Raw genomic sequence first — 25,639 nt, forward strand, 5'->3', positions numbered from 1 at the left:
GAGAGAGGGGAGGAAGGAGGGTTGGATAGGCAGTGACTCAGACTGCAACAGAGTTCAAAGGAAGTGTCAGACAGGCTTATGCCTGGGGAGTCCTGGCTCAACTCACCTGTCAGAGGAACTCTGCATCTTGCAGGAATGGACCTGCCTATGCAGCACTCCCAGCATAGTATCCTGCTATGGTCAGTCATAGGCTAGGAGCAACCATTGGGGACTGTGGCCTCATTGCAAATGCAGTGGTAGATCCAGAGCTTAGCAACTGGGGCTTTCTTGCAAGGAGGAGATTTGAGGGGCATATTTCATAGCTTTTGAATTATTTTTAGGGCTGCATAATAATCCATTGGTGCATGTGCCATAATTTATTTATTCAGTCCTTTTCTAATGAACACTTTTGTTGTTTCCCAGTCCTTTCCTAGTAGAAACAATGCTCAATGAATAACCTTAAGTTGTATCATATTGCACACATGGGGAATTCCACAAACTGGGCTCCTGGGGAAGCAGACCTTGATATGGAGATTAACATGTAATCAGTTTATTACAGAATGTTGATGGGATCAATCTTGTGGAAGGAAAAGGAAGAAAGCAGGATGGGGGAGATTGAGAAGTTGGTCTGCAATGCATTCTCAGTGACGGTCTGAGTCAGCCCAACAGGGAGTTCTGAAGATAGGATCAGGGTTGTCCCGAAGCGGGGTGAGAGGTCTGGGCCTTTATATCCCTGCATTAATCAGTCATTGGATGTAGGGTGTTCCAGGAAAATGGTGAGGTGAGGTGAGAGGAGGTGGCTCTTTAGACAAGGCAATTCCTGAAGAGGGCTGAGAGCTGAAGGCTGCGGCAGCACTCCCAGCAGCTTGGGGGAATAGTACATCCTTTAGTCCTGAAGGGGTGTGTGTCTAGGAAGGCTTATCAGAGCATCTGCCACAAGGAGTATAATTGTAGGATACTGTTATGTAATTTTGATAGATATTGCCAAACCAAAATCTAATGTATGTATTGGTACATATTTTGTGAATATATACTTCCACTGGCAATGCAGGAGAATGTCTGTTTCCCCCATCCTTGGTAACAATGGTGTGGTCAAACTCTTTTTTTTTTTTTTTAAAGATTTAATGCTATTTATTTTTGGCTGCATCGCTCTTCGTTGGGGTGTGCGGGCTTTCTCTAGTTGCAGCGAGAGGGGACTACTCTTCCTTGCCGTGTGCAGGCTTCTCACTGTGGTGGCTTCTCTTGTTGCAGAGCACGGGCTCTAGGTGCGCAGGCTTCATAGTTGTGGCATGCATGCTCAGTAGTCGTGGCACACATGCTTAGTTGCTCCGCGGCATGTGGTATCTTCCTGGACCAGGGATTGAATCCGCGTCCCCTGCATTGACGGGCGGATTGTTAACCACTGTGCCACCAGGGAAGTCCAGAAGTATTTTTTTGAATACACAATATTGATTACTTCTTGGCTCAAAAGTCTTCAACGGCTTTTTATTGCCTATAGAATGAGGAAATCTAAAGCTTCTGCTTGACATATATAGGTCTTCATATTCTGACCTCTGCTTATCTCTCCAGTCTCTTCTTAGCCATCATCTTTTCCTGTCTTAATCTGTGATGTTCAAGCTATTTGCATTTGTCAGAATATATCAGGTTCTGTCAATGATATATACACATGCCATTCTGCCAGAAATAATTCTTTTCTACTTCCCCACTTGTCCTTCAAATAAGACTATTTAAATTTTGGCTGAAAACTACCCCCTTAATGATGCCTACCCTGACTCTTCTGGAAGTCCTCCTATTCTACTATTGCTCTTTGTACCCACATAGTTTTTAATTTGTTTGCATGTTTATTTTTTCAATACATTTTAGTCCCTGATGGAAAAGACCAATTTTCATCTGGTATCTCCAGCACTTATCATAGTGCTTGGAAATAACAGAAACTCAGATACTTCATGATTTACTTCAAGATCTGAGGAAGTTTCCCAGGAAACATTGTTGTAGTAAGTAAACAATTCCCCCCACCCCACCCCCACGCCTCTCTCTAGTTTTCCAGGTTTCTTCCAAAACCTAGCAGGCGGGTCACTACTATTAACTTTCCTTACCACTTCAGGTAGAATTGACTATTTCCTGCTCTATGCTCCCACTGAATGTGGTGTGTAAGTCCCATCCTAGCACCATGTTTAAGATTGCATCCCAAACATTTGCTACGTTTTATGCATGCAATAATGAATCAACGTTCACCTTGATAAAGGAGACTTTCTTAAACATTCTAGGACAACGACACCATTATGCATAAACCGTTAAAATCCCTTTACAATCCAACCCAAATGATTGTTTTCAAAACGCTGCGTTCCGCAGGCACCTTAATTGTCCTTAGACAGATGGCCAAAAGCTTGGCTGTGGGAATCACATATGGTAAGAGGAGGCCATGACTAGAGCGCCAAGAAAAGGATGATTGGCTGACTAAGGCGCAGAAGTTACATGTTCTCTGGCCGATGCTAGAAGTAGGAAACCGCTGAATGTTCAGCTTTTGAAATACGGTTTTTGCATCGTAAAGAAAAAAGATTATCCTATCAGGAAGAACCTAGCACATCCAATTACCAATCAAGAGTCGGAAAGAAGCCAAAGCCTGGGGATACCCACGCACCAACGAGGACGTCATTCTCTCTTCTCCGCCAATGAGCGGCTGGATGGGGGCGGGGTAAGAGGCGGGACAATTGCTACAAAAAAACAAACAACAATCTTCAGTACAACTGCCCTATCCACAGTCCTTCCCTCGTAAACCACTGGAGCAAGCTCCTGGGCAAGGCGCTTGTTAAACACTTTCCACTCTCCTTCTCGCACGGGGGCAATTATAATAGAGTATCTTCCTTGCACCAGAACAAGCGCCTTCTTTCCACCAGCTCCCACAAACTCGCAGAAAGCACACCACAACTTTGCGCTTTCTACCTTAACAAGAACTGGTGGTAGTCCAACGCTACCTGAGGGGGGGCGGTCTCAGTGCGCAGGCGTGCACGCCTTGTGAAGGTGGGGCTGTAGTGTCCCACGGCAGCCTGGGAGTTGTATTTCCTTCAGCCGCAAAACTCAAGCCATTCCTGAGGCCCGAGGAACTACGTTTCCCAGGAGTCTCCGCGATCTCGGGGCGGGCGGGCTGGTTCGTTAATGAGCTCGAGGAAGCCGCGGCGCGGCCCACCAGGTTCCAAAACAAGGAAATGAAGGGGGGAGGCGGGACTGGGGGTTCCTGCGGGAGCTGCCGCCGCCGCTGCCGCGGAGGAGGAGGAGGTGGAGGAGGTGGTTGCCGCGGCCGCCGAGGAGTCCCTTGCTGAAGGCGGATTGCAGGGCGGCGGGCGGCGCGCGCGCGCGCCCGAGAGGTGGCCCGAGAAGTGGAGCGGCGGTCGCGGGGGGAGGAGGAGGAGGGACTGAGCGGCGGCGGCCCCCGCGTTCCGGTGCCTCTATGGGGAAAGCAGACAATGGATTATGATTTCAAGGCGAAGCTGGCGGCGGAGCGGGAGCGGGTGGAGGATTTGTTTGAGTACGAAGGGTGCAAAGTGGGACGCGGCACCTACGGGCACGTCTACAAGGCGAGGCGAAAAGATGGGTAAGAGCAGGGGCGGGGGGGAGTAGGCTTGCTCGGGTCCTAGCTCTGCCCGCGACCGCGCGGGATGGGTGGGTCGGAGCCGGGTCGGGCCGTGCCCGGGGGGCGAGGCGGAGGTGGTCGCGGGGCCGCGTCCCGGGGCAGACTCTGAGGGACGTGGGTTCTGCTCGCCCCCCGCGCGGCCCCGTCGCACCCCTTGAACTCCCGCGGCGCAGCCCGGTCGGGGGGCGTAGGTCCGGTCCTGCGGGGCGCCCTCTGCGTGCATGGAGCTGGCGGCGGGACTCGAGTTGGGACCTCGGTGGGAGGTGGAGTTTGTGGGTGTCTGGTCTCCAGGGGAGACGCGGAGGGCTGGGAGAGCTCCGCCGAGGAGTTGCCGCTCCGGCCTTGGGCTGGTGACGGTCGTGGTGGAACTTCCAATCGGCTGAGCGCCTCCCGGGGGCGGCGGTTTGAAACCTAGCCGAGGAGTCCGTCGGCCGGCCGTGCGTCTGGGTCCTCGCCAGCCTCACGGATCTGAGCTGTTGGGCACCTTCGCCCTTGGGGCCAGCCAACCCGATGGCCCCTCCGCGCAGTCCCTCAGTCCCAGTCGTATACCCGGCCACTTCTCCACGCCGCTTCGCCTGCCTCCGATTTCGATTTCTCACGTTCTCAGTTCCGCACCTTCCCTCGAATGTAGGACCTTCTGAGAGGTTAACCGCGTTTTGCTCGCAGAACTTCAGAGTTTGCTCTGGTAGCTCCTTTCCCCGCACCTTGGGTATTCTTAGGTCCTCCCCTCCATCCTCTGCCAAATGACTGCGTGCTGAGGTTTATGGGGCACCTAGATTATCCAGAACGGAATTCGAGTAACACAGTGTGTCTGAACCTTTGTCTTCCTGGGAGTTGAGGGAGAATCGTAGGAATCCCTTAGGAAGCCCTTACTGATTGTTCTCATAGGAGAAGGAAAGCTGGACGTTGTATTGAGAATGCCTATCCTTCGTACTGGAGGGCACACGGCTCGTACTCCAGGAAAGGTGGAACCAGTTCTCTGCCTGCGAAGGGTGGGTTAAAACCATTTGTCACCTCAGGGCCCATCTTGGCAGGAGTTCCCCTTCCCCAGAGTTAGGGAGCCCGGGAACATCTGCGTATCCCGCTTAAACTTTAAAGACGATCAAACTATGTGGATGAGTTTTTAGGATCATAGCGAAACATTTCTGAATGAATTGAATATCAGCCACAGTGATATTAGTAAGACCTGAAGTGCTGCTTATCGTTCTGCACACTCTCTGGGTTGATTGATGAACTCTAGGACCAAAGTAGGTAGGGGGGTTTGTGTATGTGTGCGCGCGCGCGTGGGCGCGCATGGTGAAAACTACAAGGTACTTTACAAGTGTAAAGGATTATTATTATTGCAAATAATTTCTTCTCGTTGTAAGTGAACGGACACCATAGTACTCAGTTGTTTGTAAACTTTTCTCATAATTCCTTAGTTAATTGCCAGGTGTCCTTGGATGAGTGTCTTGGAATGTGAAGTACTGTAATTAACTTGTGTTTTGTCTTTGGAATATCCACTCTACTTGTTATATTGGTGTTCCTGTGGGAATCTTATCAGATATATTTGGAGAAAGCACATCTAGCTTTCCTATTTCGGCACTGGCATTACAAAACAAATCAGAGGCGGTGTTTTTCATACTCCTCATGCTAACTTTATAATATATTTGGACTGGAATTTTAAAAATGTATTTTAATTCTGTTTTTAAAAAAAGTTTTTTGTTTTTTAGCAAGCAGCTTTTAACAAAAGCTAAATTCTGCTTCTGAATTGTATTTGGATAGCACGGGCTACAACAAAGAACAGATAATTTAATTCCCGCTTATATTTGTTCTTTGAATATTTTCCCCTCTTATAAAATTCTTGATTTGAATACACTTCCTTCTTGAGTGAAATTTGTTTAATTAGAATTAATAAAGCTTCTTTAGTAGAGTAAGATCAGTTTGTATATCTTCAAAATATATGCTTTTAAAAAAAACTTTCAGGATCTGAAAGCATTACTTTAAATCACTAAATTACATGTAAGACAAATCAGTATAAAGTTTTTTTTCTTGGACCAAGAGTCTAGTTGAGATTTAAGGCTTTATAGTAAACACCCACGTCTCTTGTGGGTTGGTAGCAGGATTAGTTTTATGTTCATTGATACCGGTGATTTGAAAGAACAGAAAGTTTTTAGTGATGGTTCTAAACTGATACAGATTCGCATAGTAAAGGATTTTACACTCAGATCATAGTAAATTACAGTATAGCTCTTTCCAGAATTTATTTTGGTTAACTCAGATGTATAATGCTATTTTAGGGAGCAAGAGAGAAATCACGTGAGTACCTTAAAGAGGAACTATTCTGGTGTATGTAATGTAGCATATAATCCCAAAATTGTTCAGGTCTCTAGAAGAAACACTGGAAGAAGTAATGTAACATAAAACATCATTAGAAAAGCCTCTGCTTATAGTTTAATACTAGAGTTCACAGAACCTTAGAATATTGTTTCCCTTGAAATATGACTTTAACTTAGGCTGTATTAATTATGCTACATAAATTTATAATGGACTGGAAATGCAAGATTTACATCTGGGTTTTTCACCTTTAATAGCAATGTTATTTGTTCCATCTTTTTGTTTTGAAGGAAGGGGGTCTTTTGACCCAGCTATCCTTTTTTTTAAAATAAAAAATCAGGCTTAGAAGTTATTCTTGAAGAGAAACCAGTTTAGAATATTTCTAGACTTTTTATGAGCAAGAATTTGTAATACAGTTTTCAACATTAGGAAAAAGTCACATAACAGTGTGGTTACAAATCTCAAGGCCATATTTATCAAGTTTGAAACACTTCTTGTTTTGATTGATAAAGGAATATTGTTAAAAAGTTCTTTTGTGAATAAGAGATTAAAGCAAACATGATTCCATAGACTAGTGTTATGTCTGAAAACTGTTGTACCCAACAATACTACTATTCAACTTTGCAGACATTCATTTAGTCTTTTGAACCACTCCAATAAAAGAATGCTGCTTTTTGGAGTTATTTTGAAATATAGTAATTGAAAGTGAAATGGCTGACAGAGTTATCTTACTGAGTTTCAGTTTTGCCTTAGGGTTTCAGATGAGAAGTCGTTGGTAACTACATGTTTTAATGTCTGTCATGAATCCTTCACAATAAGTGTAGTATGATTTTAACAGGTTTTTCACATTTTGTTCGTAGTTAAAATAGATAATTGTATTTGCATTTTTTTGGAGACCTCCCAAAGATTAAAGATGTATCACTGTGATCATAGTATTTTAGAGCTTTCAAGAGTTTCAGATCATCTAGTCTAATTTCTTCTTTTTACAAATTAGAAAACCAGAGCTTTTAGAGGTTGTCATGCCCATAGTCTTGGCAAAGACAAGCCTGTAATCCAGATCTCTTGAGCTCTTGTACTTCCTAATGTGTTTTCCCTCCTAATACCTTGGGAGAAAAAACAAAAAAGACCACATTGCTTCCACTTTTGACAATCTTATTGTATAAACTTCTTCCATGCAAAGGGTACTACATCTGTACCGAAAAATATGGAAAAGGGAAAGTATCACATATCAGGGGCATTTTAAAAATGTAGGAGTTCAGGCCTGGAGATTCTACCACATGCAGTTGCTTCTCTTTATCTGGTTTCTCTTCATCTTCAGTCTCATTACTTTTGGCCATCATCTCTGATTTGCATAATAGCCGAATTGGTCTCTGCCATTAGTCTTCCCTCACTGAAGTCCAAGATCCAAGTTGCTGCCAGTGTTAACAAAATAAAATCAATCATGTCATATCTCTTCTTGTAAAGCTGTATATTCTCTGTGGCTCATACGGTTACATCAGATCTTAATTCCCTAGTTTGGCGTGTAAAGCCATTTGCATTTGGATCTTAAAGTCTTTAGTCTTTACAGCCTTTACGCCTGCCACCACCTCCCTCCTTTTTTCCCAGTGTGTTCAAGCCATATGCTTCTGTAGCATTCAACTGCTCATTTTTTTCCTAGGATTTGCTAAGTCCTTTTCATGTCTCATTTTCTTTTTCTGCACTCAAACCAGAATGGTGTTGCTCTGCCATTCCTTTCTTCCTTCCCCCTCCCACAAACCTGGGGAAGTCCTGCTCCCACTTCAATATCCAATTCAAATAGCTTTTCTTCTAGAAGTCTTCCCTTAGTTACCCAGTGTACTCATTATCTGTGCTTCTGCCCCTCTTGTTCTTATGTGTATAATATCACTGTGATACTAGTCTGCTCCATAAACTATTAACTACAAATGGATCATCATCATCCTGTTTCCAGCAACTTGTACAGGGTTGGGTATGTAAGCACACTCAAAAATTGTATTAAATTAAAAAAAAATGCTCTAAATTGGAAAACATATATATATTTGTTCTGGTAAACATACTTAACTGGTGTTTTCAGTAATTGTTTTGAAAGCCTGAAATATGGGGATGCTATATGAGATAAGCAGTTCAATGTAAATATTTATGTAACATTAACTAGGTCTAGTGTAATTTTTTCTGTAAGAAATAATGTGCTGCTTTTCAAGACAGTTGATACACTTCTGGTAATAGTTTGATAAGTAACATGGGTAATTTTTTGAATTATTAAGCACTTTTTTTTCTTCTTAGGCCAGTTCTTCTAAAATTGCTAGACTATAGTAATCTGTCTTCTGTGCTTTACTAGCGATGTTATAGAGATGCTTAGAAAACGTCAGCATTCAAACATATTTTAGGAAATTTTCTGGTATTATGGATTCATGTTAAAAAAACTAAATACTTTTATCACTTAGTAAATCAAGTGGACATCAGCTTGTTTAATTGGTTCTTTATGCACTGCAAGCCTTCAGAACTTTGTTTTTGGAGCCCAGGGGAATGTTCTTTTCAATGAAATCTGATTGTCTAGAGCACTGGCTGACAAACTTTTTCTGTAAAGAGGCAGAAACAAAATATTTCAGGTTTTGTGGGCCATACCTACCATCTATGTCACAATTACTTGAATCTGTCATAGTAGTGCCAAAGTATCCACAGACAATGTATAAATGAATACAAATTAGAATGTGTTCCAGGAGGAAAAAAAAAAAAAAAGGTGGTGGGCTGTACTTGGCTCACAGGCTTTAGTTTGCCAGCCCTTAGTCTAGTGCAGTGATGTCCAGTAGGACTTTCTGCAATGATGAAAATGTATCTGTGCTGTCCAGTATGGCAGCCACTAGCCACGTGTGGCTCAAGGAATGCAGTTAGTGTGACTGAGAAACTGGCTAGTAGCTGTGATATTGGACTTCTCAGGTTTAGAGTTTTTTGGAACAAGCGGCTTAGCAACACAATTCGTAAATCCATGAAGTGACCTTTTAATAAAAACGTATAACTGATGGTGTGGACAAATGAAATAGGAAAGTTTGTATTTTTTCTTTCAAGTAATAGAAAATTTGAGTATTAGTTTGCTAATACTTGAACTGAAAAGCTGTCAATTTGTGAATGGAATCTATCAAGGATATTTGATTACTATTCAAAAAAAAGTATTTCATTTTATAAAAAGAGCATATGTGTTTAGTAAGTAGTAAATGTGTGTGCATAAAAAAGCTTATATAATCTGGTTGCCACCCTCCATGTTTTGCCAAATCTGTAATTTGTGATACATTCAATGTGTTTGTTCTGAGTATTCTGATGCTTCAATAAATTCTTCAATGGCAAAAAAAAAAAAAAAAAGATTATACAACATACTGTAAGCCTTCCCTTTCCCAGTCACCCTTTTCCCTTTCTAGAGGCAACCATTCTTGGTTTTCCTTTTTAGAGAGATTTTCTCGGAGGTGTGTGTGTTTAATGATAAATGGTAGTGTGCTGTACTGTTCCTGCTGTATATTTTTTAACCTTGTATATAACCTTGAAGATCATTACATATGTTATGTACAGAGATGCCTAGTTCCTTATAATAGTTTCATTATATTACATTGTATTGACTTACATACATTTAACTATCCCTCTTGATGGACATTTAGGCTGTCTCCAGTCTTTTGCAAGTACACTGTGGTGAATATCCTTAGTAGGTACAGTATTTTGTGCATATTAGTATCCCTGTAAGTTAAGTTTCTAAAAGCTGCTTACTTTTGGAAGTAATGCCTTGAAATGATCTGTAAATATGATGATGTACCCGATATAAATCTCTAAAGACTGGAGACAGGAGGGCTGAGAATAAGGAAGAGAAATGTTAAGACTTTAAAAATAATAATTATTAATACATACAAAATAAGTTCTAAATTATTAGTTTGCATAGGAAATGCAAGTTACTGTTTTAGCAGCATGGGAAAGACATGTCAGTTTTAGATAGGAAAAAAGTAGATCAATGGAAAGGGTTTTTTTTTTTCAGTACAATGGATATCAATATTGATGAATTAAGAATTTTTACTTTTGTGTACTATATTTTTGAACTGGATATACTGGATAAAAAGTTAATATGTGGTGTTAAATTGTGTCTTTTGCAAAATTCTGAAGTAGTGTAGTGTGGGTTAGACATCAATATAGAAGGCTTGAAGGCAATATATTGCAATTTGGAATTTTCTTGGTGGTAAATGATTAGACTAAGAGTATTCGACTAATGTGTTTTTAAAGATCAGCTTGTTTGTTATCTTGTGATATTGTGACTATATAATTTAGTGCAGCTTTGGATTCCAAAATAAAAGGACACTTTGAACATTTTGAATTACCAGCATGACTATGTCTTTGAAAACAGGTAGTTTTTAAGGTCTAGAACCATAAAGAGGTAGCTAACAGAGCTATTTAAAGATTTTTGTCCATTTATAAATAGCTGATAGTCCAACACTTCCTGTAATAGCCATTTTGAGCATGCATTGTGCAGGATAAAAGAATCTCGAGAGAGAGGACAGGATGTAATTCAAGATACAAGTGTGCAGCAGTAGTTTTTTATTGAGGGTGTGAGTTCTTATACAGAAGTGGGTGATGGATCGAAGAGAAATAACCTGTAAAGTCCTCAAATAATTTATGTCCTTATAAAATACTTTTAATTTCTAATTGAGTCAGCCTTTCTAAAGGAAAAATATACCCTCCTTACAGAGGCTTTGAACTTGTATATTTTCTATTTAAAAATATTATTTCAGTGAGACTTTGTGGTTGATCTCAGTTACTAAGATGAACGTGATCAGCATATGGATTTAATTACCAGGTAGGCCAGCTAACTTTGTTTTGTTCTGTGATCACAGACCAAAGCCCTGTCATGGCAAACTTTTGCAGATATCTATAGATATTTACATTTGGACAGAAAGGTAAGTCTATGGCTGCTGGAAAAATAAGGTAAAACTTTCACCTCATGGGTGGGTTAGTTGCATCTTTCTGTAGAAAAGTTATTTTAGTTATGATTGTTAAATAAGCTCATTGGTGAGAGACCTAAGCAGTTTGAGGCACAAACTATTGTTGCTTTTTACAAAAGTTAGTTTCCTTTTCCCCTTTCCCTTTTACAATTATATTTGCATTAAAAAAATTAATTAAGTAACTTATTTTTGGCTGCATTGGGTCTTTGTTGCTGCGTGCAGGCTTTCTCTAGTTGCAGCGAGCGGGGGCTACTCTACCTTGTGATGTGTGGGCTTCACACTGCGGTGACTTCTCTTGTTGCAGAGCATGAGCTCTAGGCATGCAGGCTTCAGTTGTGACATGCTGGCTTAGCAGTTGTAGCTCGCGGGTTTTAGAGCACAGGCTCAGTAGTTGTGGCACATGGGCTTATTTGCTCCACGGCATGTGGGATCTTCCTGGACCAGGATCGAACCCGTGTCCCCTGTATTGGCAGGTGGATTCTTAACCACTGCGCCACCAGGGAAGTCCCTAATTATATTTGCATTTTAAGAGTGACTTAAACCTGAGTGAATCCTATTGTTTTGGATTTTGGTGCAAATTATAAAACTGTTTGTGACCTTCCTTTCTTCTGGAAATTTATATGTAATTTGAGCTTGTGTAATTTAGAAATCCAAAGTTCTATTAACTAAGTTCTCAGCAATCTTTTCATCTTTATAATTTGTATCAAAGTGGAAATATTTTTATTTTTATGCTATTAATATTTATCAAATTGGACTCCCTGGTGGTGCAGTGGTTAAGAATCCACCTGCCAAGGCAGGGGACATGGGTTTGATCCCTGGTCCGGGAAGAGCCCACATGCCGCAGAGCAACTAAGTCCGTGCGCTACAACTAATGAGCCTGTACTCTAGAACCCGCGAGCCACAACTACTGAGAAGTCTGTGCTCCCAGAGCCCGTGCTCCGCCACAAGAGAAGCCACTGCAATGAAGAGTAGCTCCTGCTCGCCATAACTAGAGAAAGCCTGCATGCAGCAATGAAGACCCAATGCAGCCAAAAATAAATAAATAAATAAAAATTTATCAAATAATAGTTGCACATGATTAAAAAACTCCAACAGTACTTCCTTCTCACTGCCCACTCCCAAGCCCCCTTCACTTCTCAGAGATAACCAGTGTTAACTGTTTCCGTTTTAAGTTTTGCTGCTGCTTACCATTATAACTTTAAGTAGCATACGTATACTTCTGTCTTATCAACTTTAGGCAGTTTCTGTTGACTTTCCATTAGAAGAGCTGAGCAATTTTGAGAGATTTCACTATCCCCTGTTTTCCGTTTTCCCATCTCAACCTTCAAATTTTTTATCTTTGTTATTTAAATTTTTTTGGTGGTGATTACTTTTATGACTTTAAGCTATAAACTTAAATTTCTTTTTCTTGGTTTGTCAATTCAGATATTATCTGTGGTCTTCCTCGTGTGAATGTTAAGGAAAGTAATAAAGTTTTTTCCTGTTCTTTTTCTCTGTCTCCTGATTTTTAAAGTATAATTTTTATAGCTTTCTAGTTTATCCATTGCTTTTTGTCTATGGGTTGATTTAAGAAAGTGAACACTGGAAGCCATTCAGCAGCTTTAAAATATTACGATTATGAAATTATTTATTGCTGAATGAATTAGTATATCGAGACCCATAGAGAAGGAAATGTAGGCTTGTGTACCAAATAAGTGCTGCTTGAAACAGTCCTCCACGTATTAATGCCCAATGGATTTTCTTTATTTTGCCCTTTTTTCAAGTCTTCTGGGTCATACTCAGCTAGCAGATTTCTTTATATCCCATGGTTGGTTTTACTTGGATTCTTTTTTATTCTCGTTGGTTAGTTGATATCTTTTTAAGTAGCTTTTTCATATAGGATGTGTAGATTTTCTGAGTTCTTGCATGTCTGATAGTGTTTTTTGTCCTCATACTTGATTGATAGTTGGGCTGAATATAGAATTCTATATTAAGAATATATTTTTTCTCAGAACCCAAAACTATTGCTTCATGGCTTCTGGCATTTCTTGTTGCTCATTGGAAGTTTCTTTCTGGAAACTTGTTTTTTTCCTCTGTGGAACTCCTAGGAGTTTTCACTTGATCCGTGCATTCTAAAGTTTCACCAAAGTCTGTCTTGAAAGTGTAAGTCTTTTTTTTTTTTTCCCCTTCATTTATCTAGCTTTGTTTCTTGTGTCTTTTATACATTATTTATTTTTTGAATAGATGATCTATGAACATAACTTCAACTTCAAAAGTTAAAAGGTGGTATTCAATAGCTTTAGTAGCATTCCTCCTACCTTCATGCCTTCACTTCCCATTTCCAATCCTGCCAGTTTCTTATGGATCTTTTAAGTGGGCCCTTTCTTTTGTCTTTGGTTTAGGGCGATTTTTATCTCCTGTTATTTAGTTCTTCTTCTGTTACCTCTTTTGTTCTCTTCTTCAGGTTGCTTATTAAGAAATGTTGACCTTTTTATGCACTATATTCCCTGTCTCAAATTCATTCTCAAAATTTTCAACTCCTTCCCATCTCCATTCTGGATGATTTCTTTTATTTAATTTTCTAGATTACCAATTTGGTCTTCAGTTGGGGTTGCTATTCTTTTATTCAGGAAGAACTGGATTCAGGAGTCTGCCTGAATTCAACAAGGCATTGTTTTAATAAAATAAATAAATTCCCTATTTATATTTAGGTTGTTTCTGATGTTTCACCATTATAAGCAGTTCTTTAGTGATTTTTTGGTTCTTTTTGCTATTTTTAGCTTTTCCTTCTTTTTCTTATAATCTGAGTGCTAGACCGAGACAATGGGAACATTTTCTGTTTTCACTCATAGAGAAATTATATTTTACTTATCAATGTGTAGGGAATTATAATCAATATAATAACTTACTGAATTCTACTTTGTGTCTGATGCTGTGCTAGCTGCAAATTTGAGGCCCCTGTGTTTATAATATAGTTGGAAGGATTGAAACAAAATCTCTGGTTTACACTTTCCTAAATTTGTAAAAGCTGGTTATAATTCTTTAAAAATGTTCTTACTCAAACAGCTATCAAGAAGGGCACAACAGAGGTCAGTCAGGATAGGCAGATGCACTAGTATAAGGGATTGCTGAAAGGGGAAAGGGACCATTAGAAATGTCAGTTAGCAAAGACTAACACTTTTCTTTTTCCATGGCCGTGCCTTGCGGCTTGTAGGATCTTAGTTCCCTCACCAGGGATTGAACCCAGGCCCTCAGCAGTGAAAGTGCGGAGTCCTAACCACTGGACCACCAGGGAATTCCCTCTTTGTTCCTTTTCTGACATTCTGGTCTTAGCTAAGGAGATCATTTACTTGCTGTAGTGGCTGCAAACATGTATTTAAAACTTTTGAGAGAATACAGTGTTCCAGGGAGACTACTATAGTTATTTATATAAGCAGGATAATTCCCAATGTCTGGAGTGTACTTCAGACCCATCGTCTCCAAGACCCAAACCAATCAGAATCAAATAAGTCAAAGAAAGACTCTGTTAAATAAGTAACTTTCTTAAGACAACTGGCTTGTTTAGTGATCTTATGTAGCTGGGTCTCAGTTTTCCCAGAAGTGTCAATCCAAGTCCAGTAAGTGGTGTTTGGCCATGTCATAGATACCTCCTTCCTCAGTTAAAAGATAATCAAGGGTTATCCTGTTATCAGGAACAACCTGGCCAGAGAGTCTAGAGATTTTTGTTGGGCCGCTGTTGCTTTAGCAGTAGTTTTTGCAGTATCTTTAACAGTTAAGGAGAGGTTCTTGATCATAGCCTCATTTGCACTTACTCCCTAGCCAAGGGAGGAGGGATCTGCCAAAGGAAGCGAATTTGAATCATGAATGCCTCCTGATAATTTAAAATTTAAGGTTTCTGTAGACCACACAGGCATTTTTATTCTGGTTACCTTCCCTTGTGTCCCTTTCTTTGTAAAGAGCCTAAATACAGGTTTCCCTGTATTTAGGCTCTTTACAAAGCGGGGGTTTAACCAGAGACAGGGAAATAAACCCCCAAATTTAGGGAGTATGACGTGATAGAGGGGGACTGAGTTTGTTCCAAGAAAGTGAGGCATTGGACATCAGGGAGAATTTTGTGACAGGCAGAACAATAGGATCACCAGAATCATGGCAAATTCAACAGTCATTTGGAGGTTGGATTGCAGTGGCCTGGGGTATGTAGACAATGGCATTTTATTTCCAGGCCAGAGCATGGTAAGAAGTGTACAAAAGAATCATAAATACCTTCATGGTGTAAGAATTAGGAAAAGTATGGTCAGAGAGGGAAGGAGGAATGGAAAGAAACTTTCCTGATCTGACATTTTAGGAGGAAGCAGTCTACGTAGATGTTGGCTACTTCGTTCCCTAGTCATTTTGATTTCGAAGCCTCCAGCATTTGCACAGGGCAAGGTGTCACGTGGAACCTTCTTCAGTTGTAAAATATGTACCCAAGGTTTTACACCTTATAATTTACAGTGGTGTCAGTGGTAAAGAGTTCTTGGTAGCGTCCTTTCCGTGAGTCTCACTTTTGCAAAAGCATCAGAGTAAAACAATAACTGTCTGTAAATGACAAAAGACTTAAAAATGTCCATTGCTAAAGATCTGATGAGAGTTCATTATTGACAAGGAAATTTGGTTATTTCTGTGACACAAAACATTTTAAGATTATAACTAGAATTATAATCTTACGACTAATAATATTCTACCAGGGCATATCAGGTTTCTAGGAATTTCATACAATTTCTAGAACATGTATCTTGATACAAAGTTTAGCATTACTTCTTACTTGACAATGCTTCCCATGTAATTTAACATATCAAATAAGCCTAACTAGTTTAATATCTCTCTTTTTATGAGGAGAGAGAACAAATTTCCAGGGTCCCTCTGGAAAATCCCAAAGTTAGTTGGAGGTCAAAAAGACTTCATTTAGAATTCAATATTGGGAAGTTTGTCAAAATATCAAAAGGTTTTGAACACTTGACTAAAAAAGATCACAGATCATTATGAAACAATAATTAATTATCCATTTAACCAAAGTGACAATTAAGGATTTCAAAGGCAAATACAGAAGACTACATAGTTCTGAGCAAAACTTTAATATTGAGAAAACTAGGTTTTTTCAAGTAATCAAAGACCTGGTGATAAAGATAACACGAAGCACAGGAAATTATTTTGATAAAACACAAAATTGTTACTTTCTAGGCAGATGAAAGCAAATTTTAGCAGATGAAAGAAAATTAAGTTTTCGTTTTATATAAGTACAGTATAGGTATTAAAGCTTATTTTAAAAACTGTTATAATAATAATTCAATTTTTAGCCAGTTTGACCACACAAGATTCCTGTTCTCTCTCTTTGTCTGTCTCCCTCTCTCCTCAACTTTTTGTGTCCATAATTTGTCCCTTTTTCTTTTCTTTCCCATTCTGAAATAACCATCTATACTTTAGGACAACATTACCTTCTTTTAACCAAAATACATCTCCTTTTCTCATACATTTTCTTTTTGAAAACACACATCCTACTTTCCTTGCATACAGAGATGTTTCCCTTATTATTTCTAGTCATTTTAATTACTTATATTAGAATTTTTAATCCTTAAAAACCTGATTTCCAGTGAAAATTAAGAAGTAAACAATTGTGAACTGTTACTGGCAAATTTATGAATACATTTCATAATTTCTTAAGCATATTCCTCCTCATATTAAATTTTACAATGTAACACAAAATATTTTTAATAAAAGACCCAAATATTTTTAGTTCCTCTATGAAAGGAAGCCCAAATTTGGTAAACCTATGTTCAATAACTAATGTTTTAGTATTTTATCTTATTTAGAAATGGTCTAGCTATTCAATGAATCTCCATCATTTAACTTATCTCAGTATATCTTTAAGGTTTCAAGTAACCAAAGAGATTTTTATTTATTTATTTATATTAATTTTTATTGAAGTATAGTTGCTTTACAATGTGTTAGTTACTGAAAAGATTTTGGAAACTATTTTTAAGTACATATACCATAAAGCACAATTATTTTTGAAGTTTATTTACAAACTTACATCTATTTATGTCACTTGTTCTTAACAATTAAGTTTAGATTACTCATGAGAATTTCATGAGACATTAACAGCTAACTATCATCTTAAGTTACCTTTCTTGCTGACAAATTCTGTAACAGATAACATGAGCTTGACTTTTGGTACACCTTTGTAGAGTAAGTTTTTTTTTTTTTTTTTTTGTAGAGTAAGTTTTATATTTAATGTTGATAACTCTAAGGACTTGCCTATTCTAATTAAACCAACAAACTTACACTGGCTTTTATTTACTAAAGATTTATTCTAGATCACATGAACTTGAAAAAAGTGGGTTTTTAAATTTCTGAACGCATACTTGATTTGCATAGCACTTGTTTGTTTTTAAGCCAATTAAATAGAGCTTTTTACAAATTAATTCTGGCAGTATCATCTGAAGGTAGGAAAATATCACCCATCTATAACATACATGCGTGGACATTCATAAACGTTCAGACTGCAAACAGATCTTGTAGCTTCCATTCCAACATTTTAGCTATGAGATAGGTATGATATGCAAAAATCAGTAGATTATAAAAGAACAGTTGGGTCCAAATTGTGTTTCTGGCAGATGGAATAAGTTAAGGTTACCTGCTCAGATGCTTGAACTTTTCACTAATATTTGTGGAGAAGACACTTATGATTTTTCATTCACCTAGTTTCCAGATAACATTTCACCCCCTTTTTTTCTTTCCTTCTGATAAGAACTGCCTCCCTGAAGTTCGCATTTCAAAGATAGGGCCTTCAGTTTCTAGGGAAGACCAGGCAGAACATTTATATCTTGAAGGCACAGAGAAAGAATGAAGGTTCCTCCTAGAAGGACTTTTGTTTCCTAAGGCCAGAATGTTAATAATACCTATAAACCTTTTGAGATGAATAGGGGAGGTTTTGGGATTGGTTAAAAAGGATAGGTAGGTTTTGAATTTCTTCTAGAGCTGCATTTATAAGACGAGGACAGTTATTTTTAATTCCTTGAAGAATTGAGTTGCAACCAAAATGACTTCAAAGGGCTGACCCTCCCATCTGACTGCATTATTTTCAGTTTGCTTCTTTATGTCAGGGAGAAGAGCTTCAACTAAGATAGAAATCAAAAGATTCCTGTGTTCTAGATCTAGACCTATTTGTCTTTGGAGTAGTTTTCCCCACTCTGGGGACATAGTTTCCTTTCATTTCAGCTTAGGAGAGAAGGCCTAAAAGAAAGTTCCTGTCAGGCTTTGAATATCGCTTACAATTTGGCCAACTTCTGACCCAGAGCTACTTTAAAAAAATCCTTTCAAATATCTTATCAGGTTTCAATTGGGACTAACAGTAAATATTCCTGGCAGTGTTGGACAACCCTTTGGACTCAAGAGGCATCTCCAAAGAGGTTGCAAAATATACTACCTTTTCAAGAGCCTGAGTCACTCTCAAAGATACCCGGAAGAAAGAAAGACTTAGACAATTCTCAGGACAAAAAAGAGACACACAAGAAGGCAATAGGTGTCTCTAGGAGAGAAAGGATTAATAACCAGCGGGTGTGGATTTGGAAAGGAAGGGACAACATGAAATTTTACCTCTCTCTTTGGCACTACAAGCATATATTTAGGAGAGCTGACTCTGGTAAGATTCTCATCCTTTGCCAGGTTCTGACGATTTTCCCAGGATCCCATCTGCAGACTTCAGAGTGGGGGTTAAAGTAGAGAGTGTACCTTTGGTATCTACCAGAATTTGGCAAGATTTTCCATTAATTTTAATTTTAGTTTCCCATTGGTGGTTTAAGGGAATAACCAGAAAATCCCCCAGAATCTTGTCAACCCTGAGAGAGGCCCACATGGGGGCCCACCTTTGAGGGTAAATATGGGGGTGTCTGTAAGGCCACTAATTGGGAGACTTTTGTTTATGGTCTTGTAGTCTCTTCAGAGTGGAAAGATGATTCAGACAGAGGATTAGTAGAATGAGTGCTCAAGTAAAGTAGGATAGAGGGGAGTAGTAGGACTCACGTAGGTCTTGTAGTCCTGTTTTAGGTACCTCTTGTGTCTTTAATTTTTCATTAGCATTTTACTATAAGTCTTTCAATGAAGCTATTTTACTTATTTATTTTAAAATATTTATTCATTTATGTATTTGTTTACTTGGCTGCATTGGGTCTTAGTTGTGGCCTGCAGGATCTTTAGTTGCAGCACACGGGATTTTTTAGTTGTGGCCTGCAAGCTCCTTAGTTGCAGCATGTGGGATCTAGTTCCCTGACCAGGGATTGAACCCAGTGCTTCCTGCATTGGGAGTGTGGAGTCTTAGCCACTGGACCATCAGGGAAGTCCCAAGCTATTTTAGAATCTTGAAGCCTTTTGGAAGCTTCTGCATGTTAATTAAAATAGGTATCCCATTCTGTTTGTTTGCTTTGGAGTCCTTGCTTTCAACTGCACTTTTTTTTTTTTTTTTTCTGTACGCGGGCCTCTCACTGTTGTGGCCTCTCCTGTTGCAGAGCACAGGCTCCAGATGCGCAGGCTTAGTGCGGCCATGGCTCACGGGCCCAGCCGCTCCGCGGCATGTGGGATCTTCCCGGACTGGGGCACGAACTCATGTCCCCTGCATCAGCAGGCGGACTCTCAACCACTGTGCCACCAGGGAAGCCCCTGCACTTTTTAAATGATTGATCTTGTTTAGTTGGAATGTTCCCCTTAATGACCATTATAATTCTAGGTTGTCTTAGTAAGATTTTGCCATTTTTATAGATATCAACAGCTTCCAGGACCATAGTTCTTAGAATTAAAATAAGCAGTTGTATCAGAAGGTGATGTGCTCAATCCTTTGAAACTTGAGGATCCTATTTCTTTACCTATACTTTGGGTCTCTCGGAGCAAATTAATACCTAATAGGGATGTGCTGCTTGGTTGGGGATTTTGTGATGTTTTACAGTGTATCTTGTTGCACAGAAATTTTCTTGAGGTTGGTGGGTGACCTAGTGTTAAATCTAACCTGTTCCATGACCAACTTATTCTAGCATGGGTGTCTTAGAGCAGTGAGTACTCTAACAACTTTTAGGTACCTGACCTGTACCCATCAGTGTTGTCACTTTGGCTTCTGAGATTCCCATTCACAGTAGATCTATTATTCCTTTACCTCATGTGCATAGTAACAGAACCCAACAGTAACCAAGGAAATGGAACTGTGGACACCAGCAGTAACCAAAGAGATGGTATTGTGGACTTGCCAAGAGAAGGCCTTAGATGTTTCTAAGTGCAACTGTCGGTAGTTTCTAAAGTAGAATTTTGGACTGAACCAGTAGATCCCAACAAATGGGCACTGTGGACTAACCAAGGGCTAGGGACTCGGGTTCCAGGTAGAACTGTCTGGCAGCTCGAGCTGACCCTCTAAGCCTTGGACTGGGAAGCCAGTTAGATTGGGAGCTCAACACATAAAAGAGCTCAGAACCAAGAGGAGCTTACCGATGGCTCTTGGAAAGACACGGAACTCAAAGGGTTCTCAGTACCAATGCCTGTGTTTCTCATCCACGAAGTCATCAGAAGTCTCCTTTGGATCCCATCACTGCCACCAAACTTGTTTAAAAGCAAAATTCAACTGAGTATATTTAAAAAATCTTATTGGATTTATTCAATGATTCATGAATTGGACAGCATTCAATCTTAACAGAAAGGAGCTCTAAGGAGCTGTACAAAACGAAAGACTTTTATAAGCAGAAGGCAGCAGGAACAAGGACGTTATACTAGGCACATAAGCAGATTGGTTATGGCAAGGTCGCTTTCCTTTAGGGATTGGCAGGGGTCTCTCAGGCAGATTACCTAACTAGTGCCGATCAGGTGATTCCTGATTGACTCATTTTAAGATTCCATTTCTGGGTAGGGGGGGCGCAAAATTGTAATTAAGTCAAGGTTTGTTAGTGTGGGGCTTAGCATAAGTGACTCTATTTTGGGCCTTATTACCAAAGTGCTTAATGATAAATACAGTTAATGAAGTATCACTGTCTCTCACACTATGTAAAGACTTTACATAATTAACCAATACAAATTTTGTAGACCTTTAAATCCATGTAAATATAAAGGTTTAAAATTTAGATGGGTAAAGATGGGCTTTTAAATAAAGCCATATTGCATTATGGGGCTCCTTATCTGTTTTGTACAAATGAAAGGAAAACACAACAGAGAAATCTGGTGCTTGTAAGAGAACAGGAGTTAGACATATTAAATTTTACATGTGACCCTTGCTCCACACCAACTGACTAAGCTTTTTGGTCCAGTTTATTGAGGTTGTAAATTCAGTGCCTTTATCAGAAAGACATTTTCCAGTCACAAAGGCCTTTAAATAAACAAAGTACTTTTGGGTTCAAATGATTTAAATAAAGTTTATTCCTTCTTAAAGAACCACTTGAATTTTCCTTTCTCAGAGAGGGATTTTTACTTCTGATTCTCAATTAAAGATAAAAATATAAAGATACACTTGTGGTATAAAGAAACCTTGGAACTGGAAACTTATTTCAAATCTGGGCTAATACTCTCTAGCTGTGGTATTTTGGTAAAATATATCTCAATCTCAGTTTCTCCACCTGTAAAATTTATATGATGATAAATTACCATCTCATGTGGTTGCTATGAGGAGTATAAAAGTCCCCACCAAAGTATTGGTTTATTTTTTCTCCAAAAATATAAGGGGGTTTCCTCAGTAAATTTCCCTGAGGCTTAAATTAGCAAATAAAAAGAAAGGGTAGATATTGAGTAAAAATTATAGTCACCTTGTAGTTTTGAAAATGAGGATTAACCTTATTAGGTTCAGTAGGAAGATAGAATTTTTTTTTCCCCATCTACAATTAATTGTTATAAGAAACTTTATTATATTAGGAAAGAAAAATGGATTCCATGATGGGCTATTTTACTTTAAGTCTATAAATGAAAGAGGAGAGTCTTACTTTTTTTAATTAAAATTTTCTTCTTATAAATAGAACATGTTTAAGAAAAATTAAACAAAAATAAGTACACACACAAATTGTTAACTGTGAGATGATGGATGTGTTAACTACCCTATTGTGATAATCAGCAGTATATACACATAAATCATCACATTGTACACCTTAAATTTATATAATTCTCAAAGCTGGAAAAAGATAAAGATAAGCAAAAGGATTCAAATAATTCATAGATGAACACTATGAATGGTGTAGTATATATTTTTATACATGTTTTTCTGAGCAAATATATGCTTTTATTTTCTCAAGAATGTGATCATATTCTACATGATTTTTGGTAACTTGTGTTTTCTGTTTAACAATATGTAATGGATATTGTCTCAATTCATGAAATGTTCTTTTTCAGCAGTGGTTTTCTTTTCAAGAAAATCTATACCATTCCCATATACAAACCTTCCATCAATAATAGCATCAATTATATGCAGTTACTCTTGAGGGTTTGGGTTAAAAGTCTGTTTTCTGACCTTCTTTCCTCAGAAAGTCACTGTTCTATGTTTTTAATGACTTTCTCCATATACATGTGCCATTATTTGTTTAACCAGTTTACTTTGTTGATTTATGCTTAGGTTGTAACTTTTTATTATTACATGTAGCACCGTGATCAACAGATATTTAGTTAAAACTTTGTTTTTCTGAGAGAGGGAATTTCTTTTTTAAAAATTAATTAATTAATTAATTAATTTTTGGCTGCATTGGGTCTTTTTTGCTATGCATGGACTTTCTCTAGTTGTGAGAGCAGGGGCTACTCTTCGTTGCAGTGTGCTGGCTTCTCATTGTGGTGGCTTCTATTTGTTGCGGAGCACAGGCTCTAGGCCTGCAGGCTTCGGTAGTTGTGGCTCGTAGGCTCAGTAGTTGTGGCACACGGGCTTAGTTGCTCTGTGGCATGTGGGATCTTCCCACACCAGGGCTTGAACCCGTGTTCCCTGCATTGGCAGGTGGATTCTTAACCACTGCGCCACCAGAGAAGTCCCTGAGAGAGGGAATTTCTAAAGTGAAAAATATAAAGTGAAAAGAGAGAGTACATAAATCAAACTATGCTCAACAATATTTGACTTTAAAGTGGAGATTATGATTAGGAGCTTCAAAGTGAACTGGTGTTTCCTAGTATTGCCTAGTATTACTATATTGATCTGCATAAAGTTGGTGTTTTAAGAACATAATTTAATTAAAAACTTAAAAATCTCTTTCCAGTTGTACTTAAAGGTAGTGATTGCAGTTAAGACTCTGTGCTTCCAGTGCAGGGGCACAGGTTCAAGCCCTGGTCGGGGAACTAAGATCCCACATGTTGCACGGTCAAAAAAAAAAAAAAAAATCATGGAATCTTATGTCTTGTTAAATCGCTTGCCTTAAAAGAAGTCCAGAAACACTAAATAACTCCCTTAAGATCACATAGTATATTTCAGTTTCTAATATATTGGTGTCCTTTTCTAATTCCCACCCCAACATTCTTATCTGTAACAAGATGTCTAATATAAATGTAATGAGAACTATTTGCCTATGGAGCATCCATGATGATTATTGAAGAGATTGATGAAGGCAAATTATTTATTGTCAGTTGTCAGGGTGCACTTTTCCATAAACTTTCTAAGATACTGATTGATTGATAAGTTACTGTATTTTTCGTCAGTAAAATATTTATTTAGGTCCATCATAGCAGAGGCTTTTAATTTATTTTTTGACAACCTAGTGGTTTTAGTATATTCACAGAGTTGTGTAATCATTATCAGTATCTAATTTTAGAACATTTCATCACTCCCAAAAGAAGCCCTTTACCCATTAGCAATATTCCCTATTTCCCCATTCTCCTAGCTCCTGGTAACCATTAATCTACTTCTCTCTCTATGGATTTGTCTAATGTGGACATTTCATATAATTGAAATCATACTGTATATGATTTATTTCTGACTTCTTTCACTTAGCATAATGTTTTCAGAGTTCATTCATGTTGTAGAATGTATGAGTACCTCAGTCTTGTAAGTGGCCGAAGATTATCCCATTGTGTGGATATACCATATTTTGTTTATGCATTCATCAGTTGATGGTTATTTGGGTTGCTTCCACTTTTTGGCTGTTGTAAATAATGCTGCTATGAACATTTATGTAGAATGTTTTTTTGACCATATGTTTTAAATTGTTGGGCCTATACCTAAGAGTGGAATTGCTAAGAGTGGAACCTAAGGTTGTATGTTAACTCTATATTTAACCTTTTGATGAACTACCAGACTGTTTTGCAAAGCCGCTGTACCATCTTACATTCCGAAATGCAATGTGTGAAGGTTCCAATTCCTTTGTTAGCATTTGGTATTGTCTGTCTTTTCTATTTTAGCCATCCTAGTGAGTATGAAATGGTATCTCATTGTGGTTTTGATTTGTATTTCCCTAATAACTAATGATACTGAGCATCTTTTCACGTGCTTTTTGGCGATTTGTGTATAGTCTTTGGAGAAATGTCTGTTCAAATCCCTTTCCCATTTTTTTAATTGGGCTGTCTTTTTATTCTTTGTTGTTGTTGAATTGTAAGAGTTCTTTATATATTCTGGATGCTAGGCCCTTATCTGATTTATGATTTGCAAATATTTTCTCTCATTTTGTGGATTGCCTTTTCACTTTCTTGGTGGTGTCCTTTGAAGCACAAAAGGTTTTAATTTTGATGATGTCCACTTTATGTCTTTTTTTCTTTTGTTGCTTGTACTAGGAAACTGCTGCTTGATCTAAGGTTGCAAAGATTTACTTTTTTGTTTTCTTCTAAGAGTTCTGTAGTTTTAGGTCTTACATTTAAGTCTGATAGTATTTTTTTTCCAATTAAAAAATTTTTTTAAAGCAAAGACACATGTGACAAAGTTCCATCCTTTAAGGATTTATAGTATATTGGGCTAAATTAAAAATATACAGTGAAAAAAGATAACAAGCAATATCATTCACTCATTTATTTGACTCTTACTGAATAAACCTATGCAGGAATTAGGAGTGTAAGGATAGAAGACAGTTCCTTTTCTTACAATCTAGTGAGAGAATGAAATAGATTACAATACAGGGCTATAAATTCTGTTTTACAGGTGTGCACATGATGCTGTGGGGGTAACCAGGAGGGACACTGAACTGACCCAGGACTGTGCGGGTGATTTGGAAAGCTTCCAAGAGCAGGGAAAGCCTATGAGAGCTGAGTTTTGAAGGATGAAGAGTGAGCCAGACAGAGAAGTGATTTTTAGTTTAGTAGGATGAGTGGTAAATACATAGTGTAGAGGTAAAAGAAATAATAAACTCAGAGATCTGGAGGTGTTTGGGCAAGATAAATTCTAAACGTGTATAAAAAGTGTTTTTAATACCTTGGGAAGAACTGGAAAGGATTAGGGTCTGAAAAGAGAAGTATGTAAAAATGGGGAATGAGTTGTGAGGAATAAAGGAGATGAAGCTTTTATACTATCAAAAATATATGAGGCTTCCCTGGTGGCGCAGTGGTTGAGAGTCCGCCTGCTGATGCAGGGGACATGGGTTCGTGCCCCGGTCCGGGACGATCCCACATGCCGTGGAGCGGCTGGGCCCGTGAGCCATGGCCGCTGAGCCTGCGCGTCCGGAGCCTGTGCTCCGCAACGGGAGAGGCCACACCAGTGAGAGGCCAAAAAAAAAAAAGTGTTAATCCTATTACCATTAATTTTTTAACATGAAATTTTGGTGATCATTGGCTATTTAGTATCTCTTTATTTCTAGAGTGTCATTAAGTCCTT

General features: G+C 38.7%; 1 protein-coding gene across 2 annotated transcripts in view; it reads left to right on the plus strand.

Annotated features, from left to right (window-relative positions):
• Positions 1-3,406: 3,406 nt before the first annotated feature.
• Positions 3,407-25,639, plus strand: part of CDK19 (cyclin dependent kinase 19) — a 181,306-nt gene continuing 159,073 nt past the window's right edge. The window contains exon 1 of one of the 2 annotated variants that reach the window (XM_060167875.1): positions 3,407-3,571. In XM_060167875.1, the coding sequence (XP_060023858.1) occupies positions 3,444-3,571 (128 nt within the window). In that variant the 5' untranslated portion in view covers positions 3,407-3,443. The remainder of the gene's footprint in view (positions 3,572-25,639) is intronic. The other variant, XM_060167876.1, reaches the window with a different exon arrangement.

The sequence above is a fragment of the Lagenorhynchus albirostris genome, chromosome 12 (assembly GCF_949774975.1).
Source record: "Lagenorhynchus albirostris chromosome 12, mLagAlb1.1, whole genome shotgun sequence".
Classification (NCBI taxonomy): domain Eukaryota; kingdom Metazoa; phylum Chordata; class Mammalia; order Artiodactyla; family Delphinidae; genus Lagenorhynchus; species Lagenorhynchus albirostris.